The sequence below is a fragment of the Daldinia caldariorum genome, assembly GCF_022478825.1.
Source record: "Daldinia caldariorum strain CBS 122874 unplaced genomic scaffold F4812scaffold_5, whole genome shotgun sequence".
In the NCBI taxonomy this organism is placed as follows: Eukaryota; Fungi; Ascomycota; class Sordariomycetes; order Xylariales; family Hypoxylaceae; genus Daldinia; species Daldinia caldariorum.
In genome coordinates, this window is record NW_025953041.1 from 1,561,867 (window position 1) to 1,577,064 (window position 15,198).

The 15,198-nt window shown below is 48.2% G+C and overlaps 4 protein-coding genes across 4 annotated transcripts; 1 reads left to right on the plus strand and 3 right to left on the minus strand.

The window, feature by feature from the left end:
* Nucleotides 1-69: 69 nt before the first annotated feature.
* Nucleotides 70-4,000, minus strand: F4812DRAFT_423609 (metallopeptidase family M24-domain-containing protein). The gene is made up of 5 exons (XM_047933772.1): nucleotides 3,254-4,000; nucleotides 2,977-3,044; nucleotides 2,517-2,643; nucleotides 1,543-2,454; nucleotides 70-1,392 (listed from the first exon to the last, which is right to left on the minus strand). Exons 1-5 carry the CDS (start codon nucleotides 3,307-3,309, stop codon nucleotides 681-683), a joined length of 1,875 nt encoding a protein of 624 aa, XP_047791871.1. The 5' UTR covers nucleotides 3,310-4,000; the 3' UTR covers nucleotides 70-680.
* On the minus strand, nucleotides 3,950-6,865 carry F4812DRAFT_334597 (fungal-specific transcription factor domain-containing protein). Its single transcript, XM_047931588.1, has 5 exons — nucleotides 6,736-6,865; nucleotides 6,368-6,676; nucleotides 5,671-6,303; nucleotides 5,228-5,612; nucleotides 3,950-5,171 (listed from the first exon to the last, which is right to left on the minus strand). The coding sequence occupies exons 2-5, from the start codon at nucleotides 6,526-6,528 to the stop codon at nucleotides 4,371-4,373; spliced, it is 1,980 nt and encodes a 659-aa protein (XP_047791872.1). The 5' UTR covers nucleotides 6,529-6,676; nucleotides 6,736-6,865; the 3' UTR covers nucleotides 3,950-4,370.
* A 4,910-nt stretch (nucleotides 6,866-11,775) lies between these two features.
* Nucleotides 11,776-13,763, plus strand: F4812DRAFT_334814 (26S proteasome subunit RPN7-domain-containing protein). The gene is made up of 5 exons (XM_047931589.1): nucleotides 11,776-11,943; nucleotides 12,016-12,060; nucleotides 12,144-12,424; nucleotides 12,488-13,252; nucleotides 13,310-13,763. The coding sequence occupies exons 1-5, from the start codon at nucleotides 11,874-11,876 to the stop codon at nucleotides 13,550-13,552; spliced, it is 1,404 nt and encodes a 467-aa protein (XP_047791873.1). The 5' UTR covers nucleotides 11,776-11,873; the 3' UTR covers nucleotides 13,553-13,763.
* A 192-nt stretch (nucleotides 13,764-13,955) lies between these two features.
* F4812DRAFT_458093 (uncharacterized protein) lies at nucleotides 13,956-15,101 on the minus strand (the record flags this gene model as incomplete). Its single annotated transcript, XM_047937299.1, has 1 exon — nucleotides 13,956-15,101. The coding sequence occupies one exon, from the start codon at nucleotides 15,099-15,101 to the stop codon at nucleotides 13,956-13,958; it is 1,146 nt and encodes a 381-aa protein (XP_047791874.1).
* Nucleotides 15,102-15,198: the final 97 nt, after the last annotated feature.

Below are 15,198 nucleotides of genomic sequence, written 5' to 3' on the forward strand. Positions count from 1 at the left end.
CCCAAAAAAGGGGGGGACTTTATCGTTATGTGAGATGCCATATTAACAAGCATAAAAGAAAGCACGAAAATGCAAGGTAATCCGCGCAAGTAGGTAGATACCTAACCTAATATAACGGTTTATTTATTTATTCATTTATTTTATAAGATTTGATCTGGTCCAATCTGCTCGCGAAAATCGAGTATTTTAGGAATTCAAAACTCCCACCAAACGAAGCTTGGAAAACTCCCCCCTCCCCCAAAAGATGACGACTACCCCCTTTGTACGTACGTAGGTGCTTCATACATAAATGTGGCAAAAGATACAAACATATACAGCTAGGTAGTTGAAATTTTCCCTGGACGCCTATGCCCATCCATCCCGTCCCTCGTATACATCGGTATTTACCTTGCGTGTGTGTGTCTGTATACGCGGATGATGACCGACAAAGTAAATTCGCGCAAAAAAAGAAAGTCCCGAGAAGTATATACCTAAGATCGCTCGCTCGCTTGCTTGTCCTTTTTTTTTCTTCGATTCCGGGTATTCATTTTTTGGTTCCTTATTTTTATTAGTTAGTTAGTCGGTGAGGCCAGATACTCCCACCCCCCTTCTTTTTCTTTTTCTCTTTAATTTCATTTTCATTTCATTTCATTTCAATTTCTTTTTTTTTAAAAAAAAATTGAATCGGCGTCGTCGTCCTCCTAAGCATACCCCATCAACCGCAACAAGTCCCTCCCCTTCGGAGCGGTCGTCAGGTCCTCGCGCCCGTCGGGCGTGACCAGGACGCAGTCCTCGACGCGCACGCCGCCGACGGCCCAGTAGCGCTCGAGCGCCGCGGCGTCGATGTACCGCGCGTGCTCGGGGCGCCGCAGGAAGTACGCCTCCACGTACGGCCGGCAGAAGTATATCCCCGGCCCGACCGTGACCACCATGTTCGGCTGCAGGGCGCTGCGGACCGGCCGTTTCGGCTTCTTGCTCTTGCCGTTGCCGTCGCTGGTAAGCTGCGAGATGGTCTGCTGCCGCTGGGGAGGAGGTAAGGGTAGGCGCCGGGACAGCTGGGGCTCCGGTGGGAGAGGCGGGTTGACGTCGCCGTTGACGGTGTCGTTGTCGCTGCTGTTCTTCCGGCTTGAGGGCGCGGACGTCGGTTCCGCTGTTGTGGCTGCTGCTGCTACCGGAGGGGACGAAGGCGGGAGAGGCGGGTTTGCGGATTGCGCTGGTGACGACTCCGTAAGCGTAGGTGGCAACTGGGGGTCCTGCGATGTGCTCGTGCCGGTACTGGTTGGTGACGAAGGCGTGGGAGCAGCGCTGTTTGCGGCTTGCTTGATCATGGCGCGGACGGACTGGGGGCCAATAGGTCGACGCTTTCCCCACATGCTCTCGCCGGCGGGACGCAGAAGGTCTTTGCTAAGAACGCTAGGGGAGATATTCTTGTTACTATAACCGGAACACAAAGAGGTAGGCATAGGGGAATGTTGTTGCGGTGGTGGTGGCGGTGGTGGAGGATATGAGAGGGTAAGGGGTTTAAGGGGGATTAAAGGGGAGATAAATAGGGAGGAAACCAACTCGTGAACATCAAGCCCAACATGATGACCGAGTCCATGCGGGAAGAAAGCGGCGCCGGTGCCGTTCTTGAAGATCTCTTCGGCAGTTCCGTTGCGCAAGATTCCGAGCTCCAATAGGCCTTGGACGGCGATAAACGTTGCGTGTAGCTGCAAATCCCGGAAGATGACGCCTGGCTTGATGCGCTGAATGCACTCTTCCTGCATCTTGTGGACCAGCTCATAAATAGCTCGGGCCTCCAAGTTAAATCTATACCGTGGGCCTAGGGGAAGGGTACGCGTTATATCGCTAGCGTAGCAATTCCATTCGGTGCCAGCATCGAGCACCACAAGCTGCCGTCCAGCAAGCGGTTCGTTGTTGGCTTCGTAGTGCAGCGTCGAAGCGTTGGAACCAGAGCCGGCGATGATGGGGTAAACTTGCGCCCCGGCGTTAGCCGCCTTACACGCGGCGGCAAATGTGGCCTCGATTTCGCACTCATTCTTCATGCCAGACAACTGCAACGCCGTTTTCCTGTGGGCCGCGGACGAGATTTGGTTAGCCCTACGGATCATAGCTATCTCATAGTCAGACTTGATAACCCGAGATTCGTCCATAGCGGGCTGGAGAGACGTGACGTCGATCTTGAGGGACGACCGCAGCTGCTCGAAGCCGTCGAACTTTGGCAACTGGGCCGAGCGGAGAGCGTACAGAGACTTGATCGTCGTCAACCGCGCGCTCAGGTAAGCCGGGAGCTCGCCGATGTACTTGACGTCGTGAACGTCCGACTTGGCGAGACATTCTTCCAGCGTAGGCGTCTTTCCAAACCAGAGTATGGTTGCCGGAGGTGTGAACGGGATCCATAACGTGAGTTTGTCTGCGGCAATATCGTAAGTCACGCTACAGCCCGGGAAATCGACCCCGGTCAGATAGTAGAAACTGAGCATTCCGGTTAGTGCTAGGGGGTTATTGAATGATACGGTTTAAAAAAGCGGACATACTATCGTCGTTGCCGAAATGGGGGCCCTTGATCTGAATCTTCCCATGTTGATTCTAGCTGGCCCGGTAGATAGATGATTCCATTATCGACTCCAAGTTCTTTGGCAACCTTTCTCGCGTGTTGTTTGGCTGAGCAGCGTTAGAATGCGATCCTGAATACCATTCGGGACAAATGAGAAATAAAACGAAACGTGAAAGATAATGGATAATGGTGCAGTATATGCAGTTGGTGGTGTGGCATGTTCAGATAGTTGATGCAATACGTCTGTAAGAATAACCACGCGCCGCATCATTCAGGGGCTAACGCCGAAAATACATGCAAAACAAATACAGGCGCATCGAGGAAAATAAAAATAATACGATCTGGCTGATGGGCTAAATTGGGCTACCAACTCCATATATCATCGGTATGCGACTCGCGTGGAACAGGATTCAGTTAAAACTCAAAGCTCGTAAACTCACCAGGGTATCTCTTAACGTCTTCGTCAGCCTGGGCTTCCAATTCCGCGACGTTGATAACCTCGATAGATCTACTTCCAATGACCTCCGTCAGCGGTATCCTGGACAGGAACGGGATGCTAAGCACGACTGCGACGGCGGCGGACACGGCGCTCTGCACCAGGCCCTTCGTCCTGCAGCGGAACTGGTGAAGGTCCATCGTCGTTGTCGTCGTGGGCATTGTTTGTTTTTTAAGTGTCGGTGAAAAGCTAAGGGGTTAGCGAGGGCGGTAGAAACGTACAAAGCATCAAATTCCTCAACGACAACCAGGTCGTGCTCGATATCTATAGCTTCCATCTTCTAATTAAATAATTAAATAAAAAGTAAAAAAGTAAAAAATTCCCGGAATCTTGGTTGTTTTCTGACGAGTAGAGCAACGACAGCATCGTCGGTGGGGTGTTGTCACTGTTGTACTAGCTTCATCACATACCCCTGGCGTGATCCTATCGTACAGCTGAGGCGGCTGATCTCATTCGACGAGACAATATCATGCAATTGCTTACCTGGTTTAGCCTGGTTGGATGCTTGGGCAGACCTCACGTGGCAAAGCTCGGTTCGCATCGCAGCACCATGCCTATAGCTAATCTACACGTACCAAGCAAACTTTGCCCCCGAAACAATGATGGGCTAAGATCATCTCTAGAACGCTAAAGTCATCTGCCTAAGGCCGTCGTGCAGCCGCTCAGGAAGCCCGAGCATCCCCACGCTGTGCCGCATATCTAGAAGAGCTAGAAGAACTAGAAGAGACTTGAGTCTGGTCTCTTACTTGGTCTCCACAACCTGGACCAACGAGAGATATACCGACGTAACCCCCTTGCATTCCTCTGAAGCCCATTCGTTTCAGACATCAGCCCCGAGGGTTGGGCATGTTGGGACCCAAGTAGAGCTAACTTCGATCCGAATCCGATCGGCGTCTCGAGTGGATAGGATTCTTATCACGGGCTGACTATTAATCACCAATAAATGTTCTTTAAGGCTGAATTTTTATAGGGTGGCCCGTAATTAGCGAAGATGCCAAGTTACGTGCCTGGTTCGATTTAATTATATATACATCATTGAGCATCATCCACCACGAGATGCTCTCCAGTCGCGTCTCTAGAGATCCTGCCCATTGTCTTCCTCGAGGGTGTAAGACTCCAGCAGGGTTTTATATAAGGTTTATATATCTCGGGTGACGTCCATAGTACGAAAACTCATCAACCGCAGTGTATGACTGGCCATATTCAGCGTCAATCATCAATGTTTTGATTACCTACGCCAAACTCCAGTCCCTTCCATTATCTAAGAAAACATCCGCGGATGTCGCAATTATGCAGGGGGGTATCCTTTTTCTACTCATAAACCTAGTCCATTCCATGTTAGGAAAATGGCTGCCACGACGCACTACCTAGTAACTCTTCCATCTCCCCCGGTTGTTGACCCCGTCGCCGCATGGACTGTGAATGGTCTGCTTGGAGTTGGGAATGGGGCGAATGTCGGTGGTCTAGGGTGTGCATTTGTAACAACATTGGATCGGAATACATTTGTGCTGGGAAATTAAAGCCCGGTTGAGCTTGTGACTGCATCAAATACGGTGGTAGTGGTCCCATAAGTTGCCCCTCGATACCGTCATAAAAATTCGGTACATAGAACGGCGCATGACCGTGGTGTGAAAGATTCGGACTGCCGTTTGGTATACCCGATTGATGAGCGTTGAAATCAAGCTGAGGCTGGTTGGGATAATCTAAGGGGTCATCCGAGGGAAACATCACCGCATCTAGCTGATGGATTGGGTTACTCGCCCCGAACCCCTGATGTTGCAAATCTAGAGGACTAGGCTCATGCAGCGCGGCAGCCGTCGCAGAATCCGGGGATGGTATAGATAAATCTAGCGGCGAGAATTGAAAATCCGACGCAAACGAGTTCCCGAATTCTGGCTGTAGTAGGGAAGAGCTGTCAATGGGGCCTAGTTGCGGAGCGAGCCCAACCGGAGTCATTTCGGCCTTCTTCGATGATTTCCCTTGAGACTGACTGAGTCTCTCTGGAATATGATGTATCGAATCGTTCGAGTGCGATGGAAGTGGCATCGACGTATTATCCTGTGCTTCTGATGCAGGACGTTTCAGCGAGATTGCAGCATGCGCCTCCTTAAGGTTATCCGGCAATTGGTCAAAGAGAATCTTGCTGAGATTAGCCATATCCCACTAGTTAAGGTTGTTGCTGAGTTTAGACTTACGGCTAGAGACTGTGATATGCGATCCGCAACCATGCTCTTTCTTGAAAGCTTTTCAATAACCTCTTTCCCAGCTACAGCATCCGCAAAAATATCCATGGATCCCTGCTTATCCTTATTCTCCAGCACGAAAAAGACTAGCGTTATGATAGCAAAGAATTCCGTAAAAAGAGTGAACCAATATGGACCAACGAGAGAAACTTGTTTTCTCATTTCCGACCCAATGTGTACAATGTTTCGCGCGACGCTAATACCAGCGGCTCCGCAGGCGTAGGCACGTTCATTTACATCCTTACCGGCCGTGATGCGCGGAGAAACGTAATGAAGGAACGGTCTGTATAGCACCATTTGGATATGAGCGTAAGTGAACCTTAGCAAGTTACGCACCCTAGAAAACCAATCAGCAAAACATTCGAGACCAAGATCCATTCTAGGAGAAAGCTTACCGAACTACTTCAACAGCGCCTATAGGGTTGGGCCGCCAAGCATCCGGCAAGTCCTCATTCCACTTTTGAAGCTCATTTTCGATTTCTTTTATTTTCCCATAGCTGATTATATAGGATGTGTAAGGCTGCCCAGCACCTTCAGCATCGCTCTGTTCCATGCCTTTCAGCGGGTATATATTTTTAACAACTTTGCCGAGAATGTCCATCAGTCTCACGTGTGCATTAAACGCTTCGAGGAAGGACGGGGTCCCTGGTGGCGGGATCAGTATTTTGTCCTTCGTGATGTATTCATCGTCCACAGGGGTCGGCAAAGGCTGATCGATGTCCTCGTCGTTCAAAAGTAGCGGGAATCCCAATAGTGCAGAGACATATGTGTCCATCTGCCTACATATATAGAAAACTCTTCGTCTCGTTTCGGCCTCTATCGGGTTTAGTTTAATGTGAGGTAGGTGTCGGTGTAAGCCCATCCTTAGCGCGGATCGTAAGGCAATCCCCACAAACCCGTAACAGGTGCTTAGATTCGATATCGACTGGATAAACAATATCATAAAAAGGAGAGCTTGAAGTGAGATGAGGTCTCGACACTCCGTTATGTCTTGTAAAATAGCTCTTGCAGCGCTATAATATTTGATCCTGTAACAAACAAGTCAGTCAAAACAAACCACAGAAGCCCAAAAAGGAGGGACCATAATATTACGCTTCATCCATTGCGACCTTGTACGGTGGCGCTTCAGAATTATCGTTTTCAGGCATGGTATACATGCAACCGAGGGCCATGACGGAGTATGCCAACGCCAGGTTTCTTTTATTTTCCGTCCCAGCCGTGCTTGTCGGCTTCTCATACAGGTCGTCCAGCATCTTATAAAAAGAAGGAATATGGACAATCCGTAGAAGACATGTCGCATTATTAAGCGATTCGGAACACAATGCAAGCGCTCTCTCCTTTGGGGGAAAATCGGGAGGGGGCGTATGACGACTTGGCGGTGCTCGAAAGCTTGACTGGGGTCTTGGAGAGTCTAGAGTAAGGACGCCGACAGGTCGAGGAGGGCGAGGAAGGAATGGCACCTGATAATCTCTACCAAGGAGACCACGGAAATGTTCTTTCATCCTCTTGAAAAAGACGGATCCAGATGAATGTCCATGAAAGTCGTAGTTGCCCCTGTCATCGAGGTCGAGGTGGCCAGTGGTTTCGATCATAGAATGTAACTGAGCGTCTACGGACGACGAAGAGCCTGGCTGCTTTCCCTTAGTCGCTGAAGTCCGAGATCGAGCTTGTTCCCGAATGCGAAATTCTTGTTGGATCGCAGGATCCAAACTTGGATCATTGAGGTCGACGTCAGGCATGAATCTACGTAGCAAGTTCTCTGCTCTTAACAGCTTGTTTTCCAGGGCCTCTATATACTGTGGAGCCGGATTCCTACGCCTGTTAGAAGGTTTATCGTATGTGCAATCTAGCAATAAAACATCAGCCGCGTGAAGAAAATGCCAAGGAATGCGGGTAAAGATTACCATAGCTATACACCTGGCAATGCGTACATGGCTGCTTGCCATCGCACTTTATCTTTTTCCTACGACATTCGCTAGAGTAAACCAAGTCAGTATTTATATCCTTAGAAATTGGTTAAATGTTGAGACGGAAGACATCTGGCTAAAAAAAAGCTCGAGGTGACACTAGACACGCTCACAAAAGAGACGTGTTTTGAAAGGCAAGAGGAGTCAAAACAGGGATATGGAGTCTGGAGCTTCATACTCGCAAGCACGCGTCACCCTGCGACGCTTTTGGAGAGGGACAGACGGAGTTTCGCTAGAGCTTTCGACGTGGCTACCTTGAGGAGCAGAAGCTGGAGTGTCTCCGGCCGGAGAACCAGTTTCCAAGGCTTGTAAAGAAGAACATTCTTCATCAGACAGCTGACCATCTGAGGTTTCGGGTTTGACAGATCCTATGCGATCAGCAGGAGTACGTGAAGAGCGAGAAAGAGGTGACATGTCCGGTCGGTCGTGGGTGCCAGGAATGGCACCCGCCTAAAATTGAATGAAGAGTAACCTGCTACCGTCTTCTTGCGCTTTATATTCATATATATTTATGAGATAGGAAACTTGTTCCAGCGCATTTTGAGGTGTTACTCTTGCTCCTGGGAATACCAATTACGTCGAATAGACACCACAATATGGCGTAGAACTTGATTTTACCTAGAAGTATGAAAGAAGTCAGCAACGCGAGGGGGAGTGACCTAATTGGAATAATATAAACAAGCGAGAATATAGAATAAAAGTATATAGCCTCGCGGTTAACTAAGAACGCGAAAAATAAAATAAAACAATGATAAATTATTAAGATAGAAGAAGAAGTAGGAAAATTAGTAAAGACATGATCTTATCTGAGCACGAACATTTAGGATAGAAGACGTGGGTGAAGTGAGTCGAAGGAAAAGAGGTTAGGTAGGGTGAGATGGGGCCGAGGACGCTGATGCAGTAGCGTAGATCAATAGCATAGGGCACCTAATGTTAGGTGACCTACCTACTACATATACAATACCTGCTACCTACTACCTACATGGGATAGGATAGGATAGGTAGGTTGGTTATGCATTGTATGCTAGGTAGGTACGTCCTAAAGATAGGTAGGCGTAAGCAGTTTCTGCTATTACGTACATAGGTGAATGTAAGTGGAATTGTATGTGAAGGGTGGTCTTCTTTTTTCTTTTTTTTCTTTTTCTTCTTCTCCTTCGTCTTCTCTCTTTTCTCTCCTGTCCTTGGTGTTCTTAGGGAGGTGTATACATCTGCAGGCCTACGGACAAAAAAAAGAAAAAAAAAAAGTGTACGGGGTATTAGGTACCTACCGGAAGAGAGTGTTTCCAGGTCTCGCGTCTGACGTCCTTGGTCCTTGTAGCGACCTGCGTAGTGAAGGTGGGCTTTGTGGGCGACGAACAAACACAAGATCAAAACAGATTGAAATGAAAAAAAGAAGGTGGTCGGTCGGAATAACCCGATCGGCCCAAAAGACGGAAATGATAGGCTTGATACCTAAATGCTTAGGACCAACCTATTATCTCTTATTTTACTAGACAAATATATGGTATGTATGGTGCACAGCTAGGATATGTCTCCCCTCTGACAGTTGCAAAAGAGAGGTAAATAATACGATGAATGAAAAGCCGGAGCCAATTCGTTCAACTAAAGGCATTTCAAGGGGGGATGATGGGACGCTTAAGAAAAAAAAGACATGGTGGCTCGAGTGGGGAGACTACATGTATGTACATAGTATGCAAATAGAAAGGTGCTTGGCAAGATGAACCAGGATCATATAGTTCGGGTTGGTCCTGTCTTTAGAAGCAGACAAGGCGGGGACAGCTCAAAACCTACCTGTATTAGGTAGGCAACCCCTTGTAAGGTTGTTACTCTTTCTTGACAAGTCATGACGAAGTAGGTACAGCTGGTTGGTGGTACAGAATTAGACTAGGTACTTCATGTATTGTACCTACCTGCTCCGATTCAGTGACCTCAAATACGTATAAGCATAAGCATTGAATTAGGTAAGTTTGGTATAAGTGCATTCGTCAGTTATATGAAGAAGGAGATCTTAGTGAATTAGAAGTCAAGGCAGATTTATTTCGTCTGATAATCTACTCCCCTGAACGTGTCCGAAACTTTACAACGTTCAACTAACCTAAGGTAAACGATTACGTTAACTAAAATAAAAAAGCTTATATTAATTACACGGCTACATAGTACGTTAATCTGTTAGTGCATAGGTTTATTTCGTGAGAAGCTGACTGGAGGCCTCTGGGTTAAATGACCTTTTCTCCATTCTCCATTCCCTATTCTCTACTCTGAAAATTAACCAGGCCGAAATAAACTAGTGAGGCCTCCTGAATACAAATACATTCGTTTAGACGAATTACATACAATCCAGTTTTCCATATGATTTCGGGTTGTTTGGTCTATCAACAGCCAAGCCCATCCAAACCGGATTTCTCTCTAAGCTGTTGTCCAATAAGCAGGATGGTCCTTGGCTTCAAGTCTAGAACTATTAACTATGTGGAATGTTATGGATGACTTCCACTAAGCTTTTGATCGCCAAGTACGTACATAAGCCTACCCTTACCTACAAGATTGGATTACCTGACCATGAGCTCGAGCTCTAGCGAGAGAGAGAGAGATACTATGTAAAAAGGGAAATACCTACATGGGCCAGCTCCATACTTATTTGTATCACTGTCCCTCCCCATCGGAACTTCTCTCTCCCTCTCTCTTTCTCTCTTTTTCTTACGTCTTGATAAGTGTATGATCCCAGCATTACCCCTTATGACGATGTTCAGCCCAAGGACCCGGAAAGCCTTCTAGCATATTGCCAATAGGAATACACCAGCAGGCGGCTATGGGCTTTGTCAACGGCGGCTTCTCGCGCTTCGATATCATCATAGCCACGTTAACTGGTCAGGAACACAGGGTATCATTGCAGCTTGTTGCAGCTCATTGCAGGTCTGATCTCCACGTATAGAAGTCCATTGACATAGTATATACGCGGAGAGCCCGTCGCAGTGGTCTTGGCAACGCCTCGAAACCTCCGAAACCATTCTTACTGCATCATATTCGCGGAGTAGCGATGACCTGGTGGAGATGAGCCACCATACAGCCCATAGCTGACAACCTACTATGTAGATATATCATCGTTGTAGTTAGGTAGTTACCTAACATAACCGATATTATGTAATTGAAGCCAGGATAAACTCGAAAGTACGATATCCCAACCAAGTATATGTTGTTTTGGTACCTACCTGTTATTCCTTTTTCATTTCATACTATTGACAAGAACCTGTATTCGACACCAACTCCAGTTCCCCAGTTGCTATTAGGAGTTGATATGAACTGAAGATAGATGCTTAGATCTCGGAAAACCGGCACACCGCCGTCTTGGCCCTCTCCACCGAAAAAGCTCGTTGAGCCGGAATCTGCCATGATTGGAGCTCGCGTCTCCGCGCAAAAGTGGACTTGATCTTGGCAATATTCGCGATATGATTCTCATTTAGAACATGGCAGACCACGGTAGGAGAATAGAGATAGACGTACCAAGATTACCGTACAGTGTACACCCATTCTTCCATAAACATTTAAATAGATGTTCTTCGCGCTCGTACAGTATCACGCGTTTAGGTATCTGAGGTTTCTTCTATAAGTGAAGTCCTAGAGTATAACAGATTTTAGGAGACGCGTCTCTATAGCACACATTAAAGAAAAAGGAGATACTATACCTACAGATATAATATAGGTATTTATGATATGCATAGTGCCAAAACGACGTGTTAATGGATTATGTACTTCGTAATAGCGTGGGTAATACAAAAAGCCCGGCTTCTCCGTCGATCTACTTATCAACCATCTTTCCCACCTGAAAATATTTATTAACCTAGGTGACTGAGCGTCAGCCGTTTTCATCATTCGGTCTGCTACCCACTTTAGCCTCCTTGCTTGGCCTATCCTAACATGCCGTGAAGCCGCCCTATGTCCGAGGCTGTATTGTACATTACCGATATGAATAAATTTAAATAGGTATTTTCTTCAGCATTAAAAAAAAGGAGATAAGTACCTAGGTAGGTATTGTTCTTAATTATGAAAACCTTCTCAATTATAATAAAAAGGTATGCGATTTACACTCGCACGTCTAACCGTTCAAGACCTCCATGATTGACTGAGGCTTGCGAACTTTAACAAACGGGCTGACGAGGTGCTTACCAAAATTAATAGCATGCACCCCCTACTAGGTCAGTCCGGGTTAGTCTGCTCTAGTGCTGAGAGACCCCACTTAAGCCTTACGCCCCATGTTAGCTGGGCACGTTACCGGTAGGTAGCTGTGTACCTGAATAAAGGTCCAATGGAGGGAGATAAGGTACAGGTAGGTAATTGCTCCAACGTAAGTGAAGAGGTAGCTACCCCGCCAAAACAAGCCAAAGCCGACCCAAACAATATTGTAGCAGCAGCAGCCTCAACCTTCCGTTCACAGCCTTGATACACATTCTTTTTTTCTTTCCTTTACAATACAACCATTCAACAAGACCATTCAACGGAAAATTAGGTAAACGAACTAAAAATCCGCGAATCTTCGATATCCTCGTTTTATAATAGTTCTATTCGCCAAATCATAGCGAAGCTATAAGGTATTAATTGATCATAGATCATACACACTGATCTCGAGTGCTGGCATCATGGCAGCCGACCAGCACATCCTTAACTACTTTACCGCCATGGATAACCAGGGCGGTATTATTGTTAGAGGTATCAAGCAATTTTCCAACAGATTCTTCTACAAGTTACTCTACAAGTTACCGAGAAGCTAACATGTTCTAGATGCTCCTAAGTTAGACCTTGATCTATACATTTCTAATTACAAAGGTTCGTGATCAGGTACTCTACTACCATTGTCAAAACACCTGCTTTGAAACCTATGGCAATAAATGCTTACCCTTCTTTATTAGGCCGTACCCGTTTCGAGCGACTATTGCTAATCGGACAATGTTCCGTTCCTCTATGCGTCGACGCCCTCAAAGCCGCCGTAGCCGAAGCCAAGCGTGGAAAAGATGTCCAGCGATACCGTGATGCCTTTGAATGTATTCGTGTCGCCGCACCTGATGAGCCTGAGGCTAAATGGGACGAAGCCTGGGTCACAGCAACAGAGAAAGCCAACAAGACAGAAACTCATCGGCTTGAATCCGAGCTTAAGGGGTATAAAAACAATTTGGTCAAAGAGAGTATTAGGGTATGAATCTACTCCTAAATCAAGAACAAAGGAACTTGGAATAACTAACACTGACCCACTCAGATTGGCCACCGTGACCTTGGTGAACACCTAGAGTCTATTGGTGATCTAAACGGAGCCTCCGAAACGTATATCAAGATGCGACCAGATGCCAGTACCCAGTCCCATATCCAAGACGTAGGCAAGCATATCATTAGTATATTGCTACAGAAGCGAGACTGGGCTGCAGTGTTGGCAAATGCAAATAAGGTTCTAGCCGTAAGCCCAGGGAGCGGCGAGCAGAATCCTGAGCAGCCCTATCAGAAGATGATTTATGGTCTAGCTCAACTTGGGGAAGGCCGGTACTATGAAGCTGCTAAGAGCTTCCTTGAAGCTGGTGACCCCGCCGGCTGTCAGGCACATAACGACGTTGCCAGCCCAAATGACGTCGCGACATACGGTGGGCTTCTTGCGCTCGCTTCGATGGATCGACAAGAGCTACAGGCCCGAGTTCTAGATAACGCCAGCTTTAGGAATTTCCTGGAGCTAGAACCGCACATCCGTAAGGCGGTTAGCTTGTTTGTTAACGGACGATATTCGGCTTGTCTGGGAATACTCGAATCATACCGAAACGATTACCTTCTCGATATCTATCTTCAGGCGCACGTTCCTGCCATCTTCTCCCAGATTCGCAGCAAATGCATCATCCAATACTTCGTACCATTCTCGTGTGTCACCCTAGACAGCTTGAATACAGCATTTGCCAAACCTGGGGAATCTATCGAGCCGGAACTCGTCAGCATGATTAGAACGGGTGCTCTAAATGCCCGCATAAATACCATCGACAGGGTAAGTCAAGATGCGTCTGTCGAAGCTGGTCTATTACCTACTAATATATTAATTTAGCTCCTTGTTGCCACTTCAACCAACTCCCGAGCAGTTATGCAGAAGAAAGCTCTGGACTCGGCCAAGAATTATGAGAAGGAAGTCCTGGAGAGAATTCGTCGCATGAACATCGCAGCGGCTGACTTAGAGGTTAAGAACATTAAGAAGATTGTTGGCGGAGGAGCCGGCAATGTCCCCGGCGTAGGCGACGTCTGGATGGACGAGAATAGAAAACAGCCGACATCCGGCGACGTATTATTTTAAGTGGGATCACTTTGCTGGAAATAAGACAACAACGCTTTACTATATGAGAGCTAATCCGAATTATTCCAGGCATTGGATCCCACGATTAGAATGTGAATGAAGTACCTATTTGGGACTTAGATAAAATAAGGAGATGGATTAAGAGGTAGTCAGGAACAAGCCTGGTTGTTACTGCGGAAAAGCAGCCATATACATAGGCACACGGAGCATAGTGAGGAGTTGCTAGGATACAGGCGTCACGGACGTTGCGTTGCAGTCTTTTTTTTTTTCTTTTTCCTTTTTTACAGGATGGTTCTAGGGGTATGTCTGCATGGCATGTTATGTCGTTCAACAGTATGAGATTCGCGAATACCCTATGATGAGATAGTCGAGAAATGAATTAATGGAGTACTATTTCCACATATTATCCCATTAGCTGCCTAATGTCTTCAGGAGGCCAGCGTACTTGCGCGAACGTCAGACACCGTTTGATGCTCTGCAAGTATTTCCGGGTCACCTCGTCGCTCATAATGTGTCCCCGCTCACCATTGTGTAATTTCTCACGCGCGCTTCGCTCGTGGATACCCACCATGGTAACACCGATAGGCCACGCCGCCTTACCGATACTCAGACGCAGATACCCGTCGTTAGCATCGACGTACCGGCGCTCCTGGGCGGCCTGGACGATCTCGACGACGGGCTTTAGGATGTCGTCCTCCAGCTCGCCCTTCTCGAACTTGCGGAACAGCGGCACCATGTTGTCGCGGCTCGACACCATGGCGTTGACGGCCGCCTTGCCGGCGAACGTGTCGCGGTTCTCCTCCCGCGCGAGCGCCGCCTCCCACTCCCGCAGCACCATCGTGAAGTACGACGTCAGCTGCCGGAACAGGTACTGCCGCCCGGCCTTGTCCTGCGGTATCGTCCCGTCCACCTTCATGTCCTTCTCCTCCACCAGCCGCAGCGTCGTGGGGATCGGCCCCGCCGTCACAACCGTCGTCAGCCGCCGGTACCGCCGCAGCTTCACGCGGTGCGTCTCGCCGAACAGCGTCGCGGGCTCGCCCAGCTCGCGCAGCTTCGCGACCAGCTGCTCCTCCGGGATGTCCTCCTCGCCTTCTGCGCCCGCGCTTCCCTCCCGACTGCTGCTGTTGCTGCCGCCATCGCCCTTCGGCAGCTCCGGCAGCCCGAGACGTTTCCGTCGCCGCCGCTCTTCTTCCGCCGCCTGCTCCTCCCGCCGCCGCCGCGTCTCCTCCTCGAGCTTCCGCCGCTTGTCCTCCCGCGCCCGCGCCTCCTCGGCCGCCTCCTCCTCGCGCTTGCGCTTCTCCGCCGCTTTCGCCGCGCGCTTCTCCTCGAGGGCTTTTTGCTCGGCCCGGTACGCGGCTTCGCGTTGGGCTTCGACTTCGGCGCGGCGTATGTATTTCTTGTTGTTACTACTACTACTACTATTATTATTATTATTACTTGTGTTGTTGCTGTTGTTGGAGGAGGAGACGGAAGGGTCGCTGGGAGATGAAGATGTCGTCGTTCCCGTCGCCTTGGCGAGCTCTTTCGACATCAGGGATGCGAAATCCATATTTGCGTTTGGGGGGGCGCGGGTGGTTGCTCTGGCGAGAGGTTGCAGAAAAAAAGAAGAAAAAGAAAAAGAAACCCACCGAAGTGGCTGGTAGAAT

Coding starts and splice junctions, on each gene's coding strand:
- F4812DRAFT_423609 (XM_047933772.1), bottom strand. CDS start 3,309: ATGGAAGCTATAGATATCGAGCACGACCTGGTTGTCGTTGAGGAATTT. Junction 3,045..3,253: donor GTTGAGGAATTTGATGCTTT/GTACGTTTCTAC, acceptor CATTGGAAGTAG/ATCTATCGAGGTTATCAACG. Junction 2,644..2,976: donor AGACGTTAAGAGATACCCTG/GTGAGTTTACGA, acceptor AACGCTGCTCAG/CCAAACAACACGCGAGAAAG.
- F4812DRAFT_334597 (XM_047931588.1), bottom strand. CDS start 6,528: ATGCTGGACGACCTGTATGAGAAGCCGACAAGCACGGCTGGGACGGAA. Junction 6,304..6,367: donor AAGGTCGCAATGGATGAAGC/GTAATATTATGG, acceptor TGTTTGTTACAG/GATCAAATATTATAGCGCTG. Junction 5,172..5,227: donor GCATATCACAGTCTCTAGCC/GTAAGTCTAAAC, acceptor AATCTCAGCAAG/ATTCTCTTTGACCAATTGCC.
- F4812DRAFT_334814 (XM_047931589.1), top strand. CDS start 11,874: ATGGCAGCCGACCAGCACATCCTTAACTACTTTACCGCCATGGATAAC. Junction 12,425..12,487: donor TGGTCAAAGAGAGTATTAGG/GTATGAATCTAC, acceptor TGACCCACTCAG/ATTGGCCACCGTGACCTTGG. Junction 13,253..13,309: donor GCATAAATACCATCGACAGG/GTAAGTCAAGAT, acceptor ATATTAATTTAG/CTCCTTGTTGCCACTTCAAC.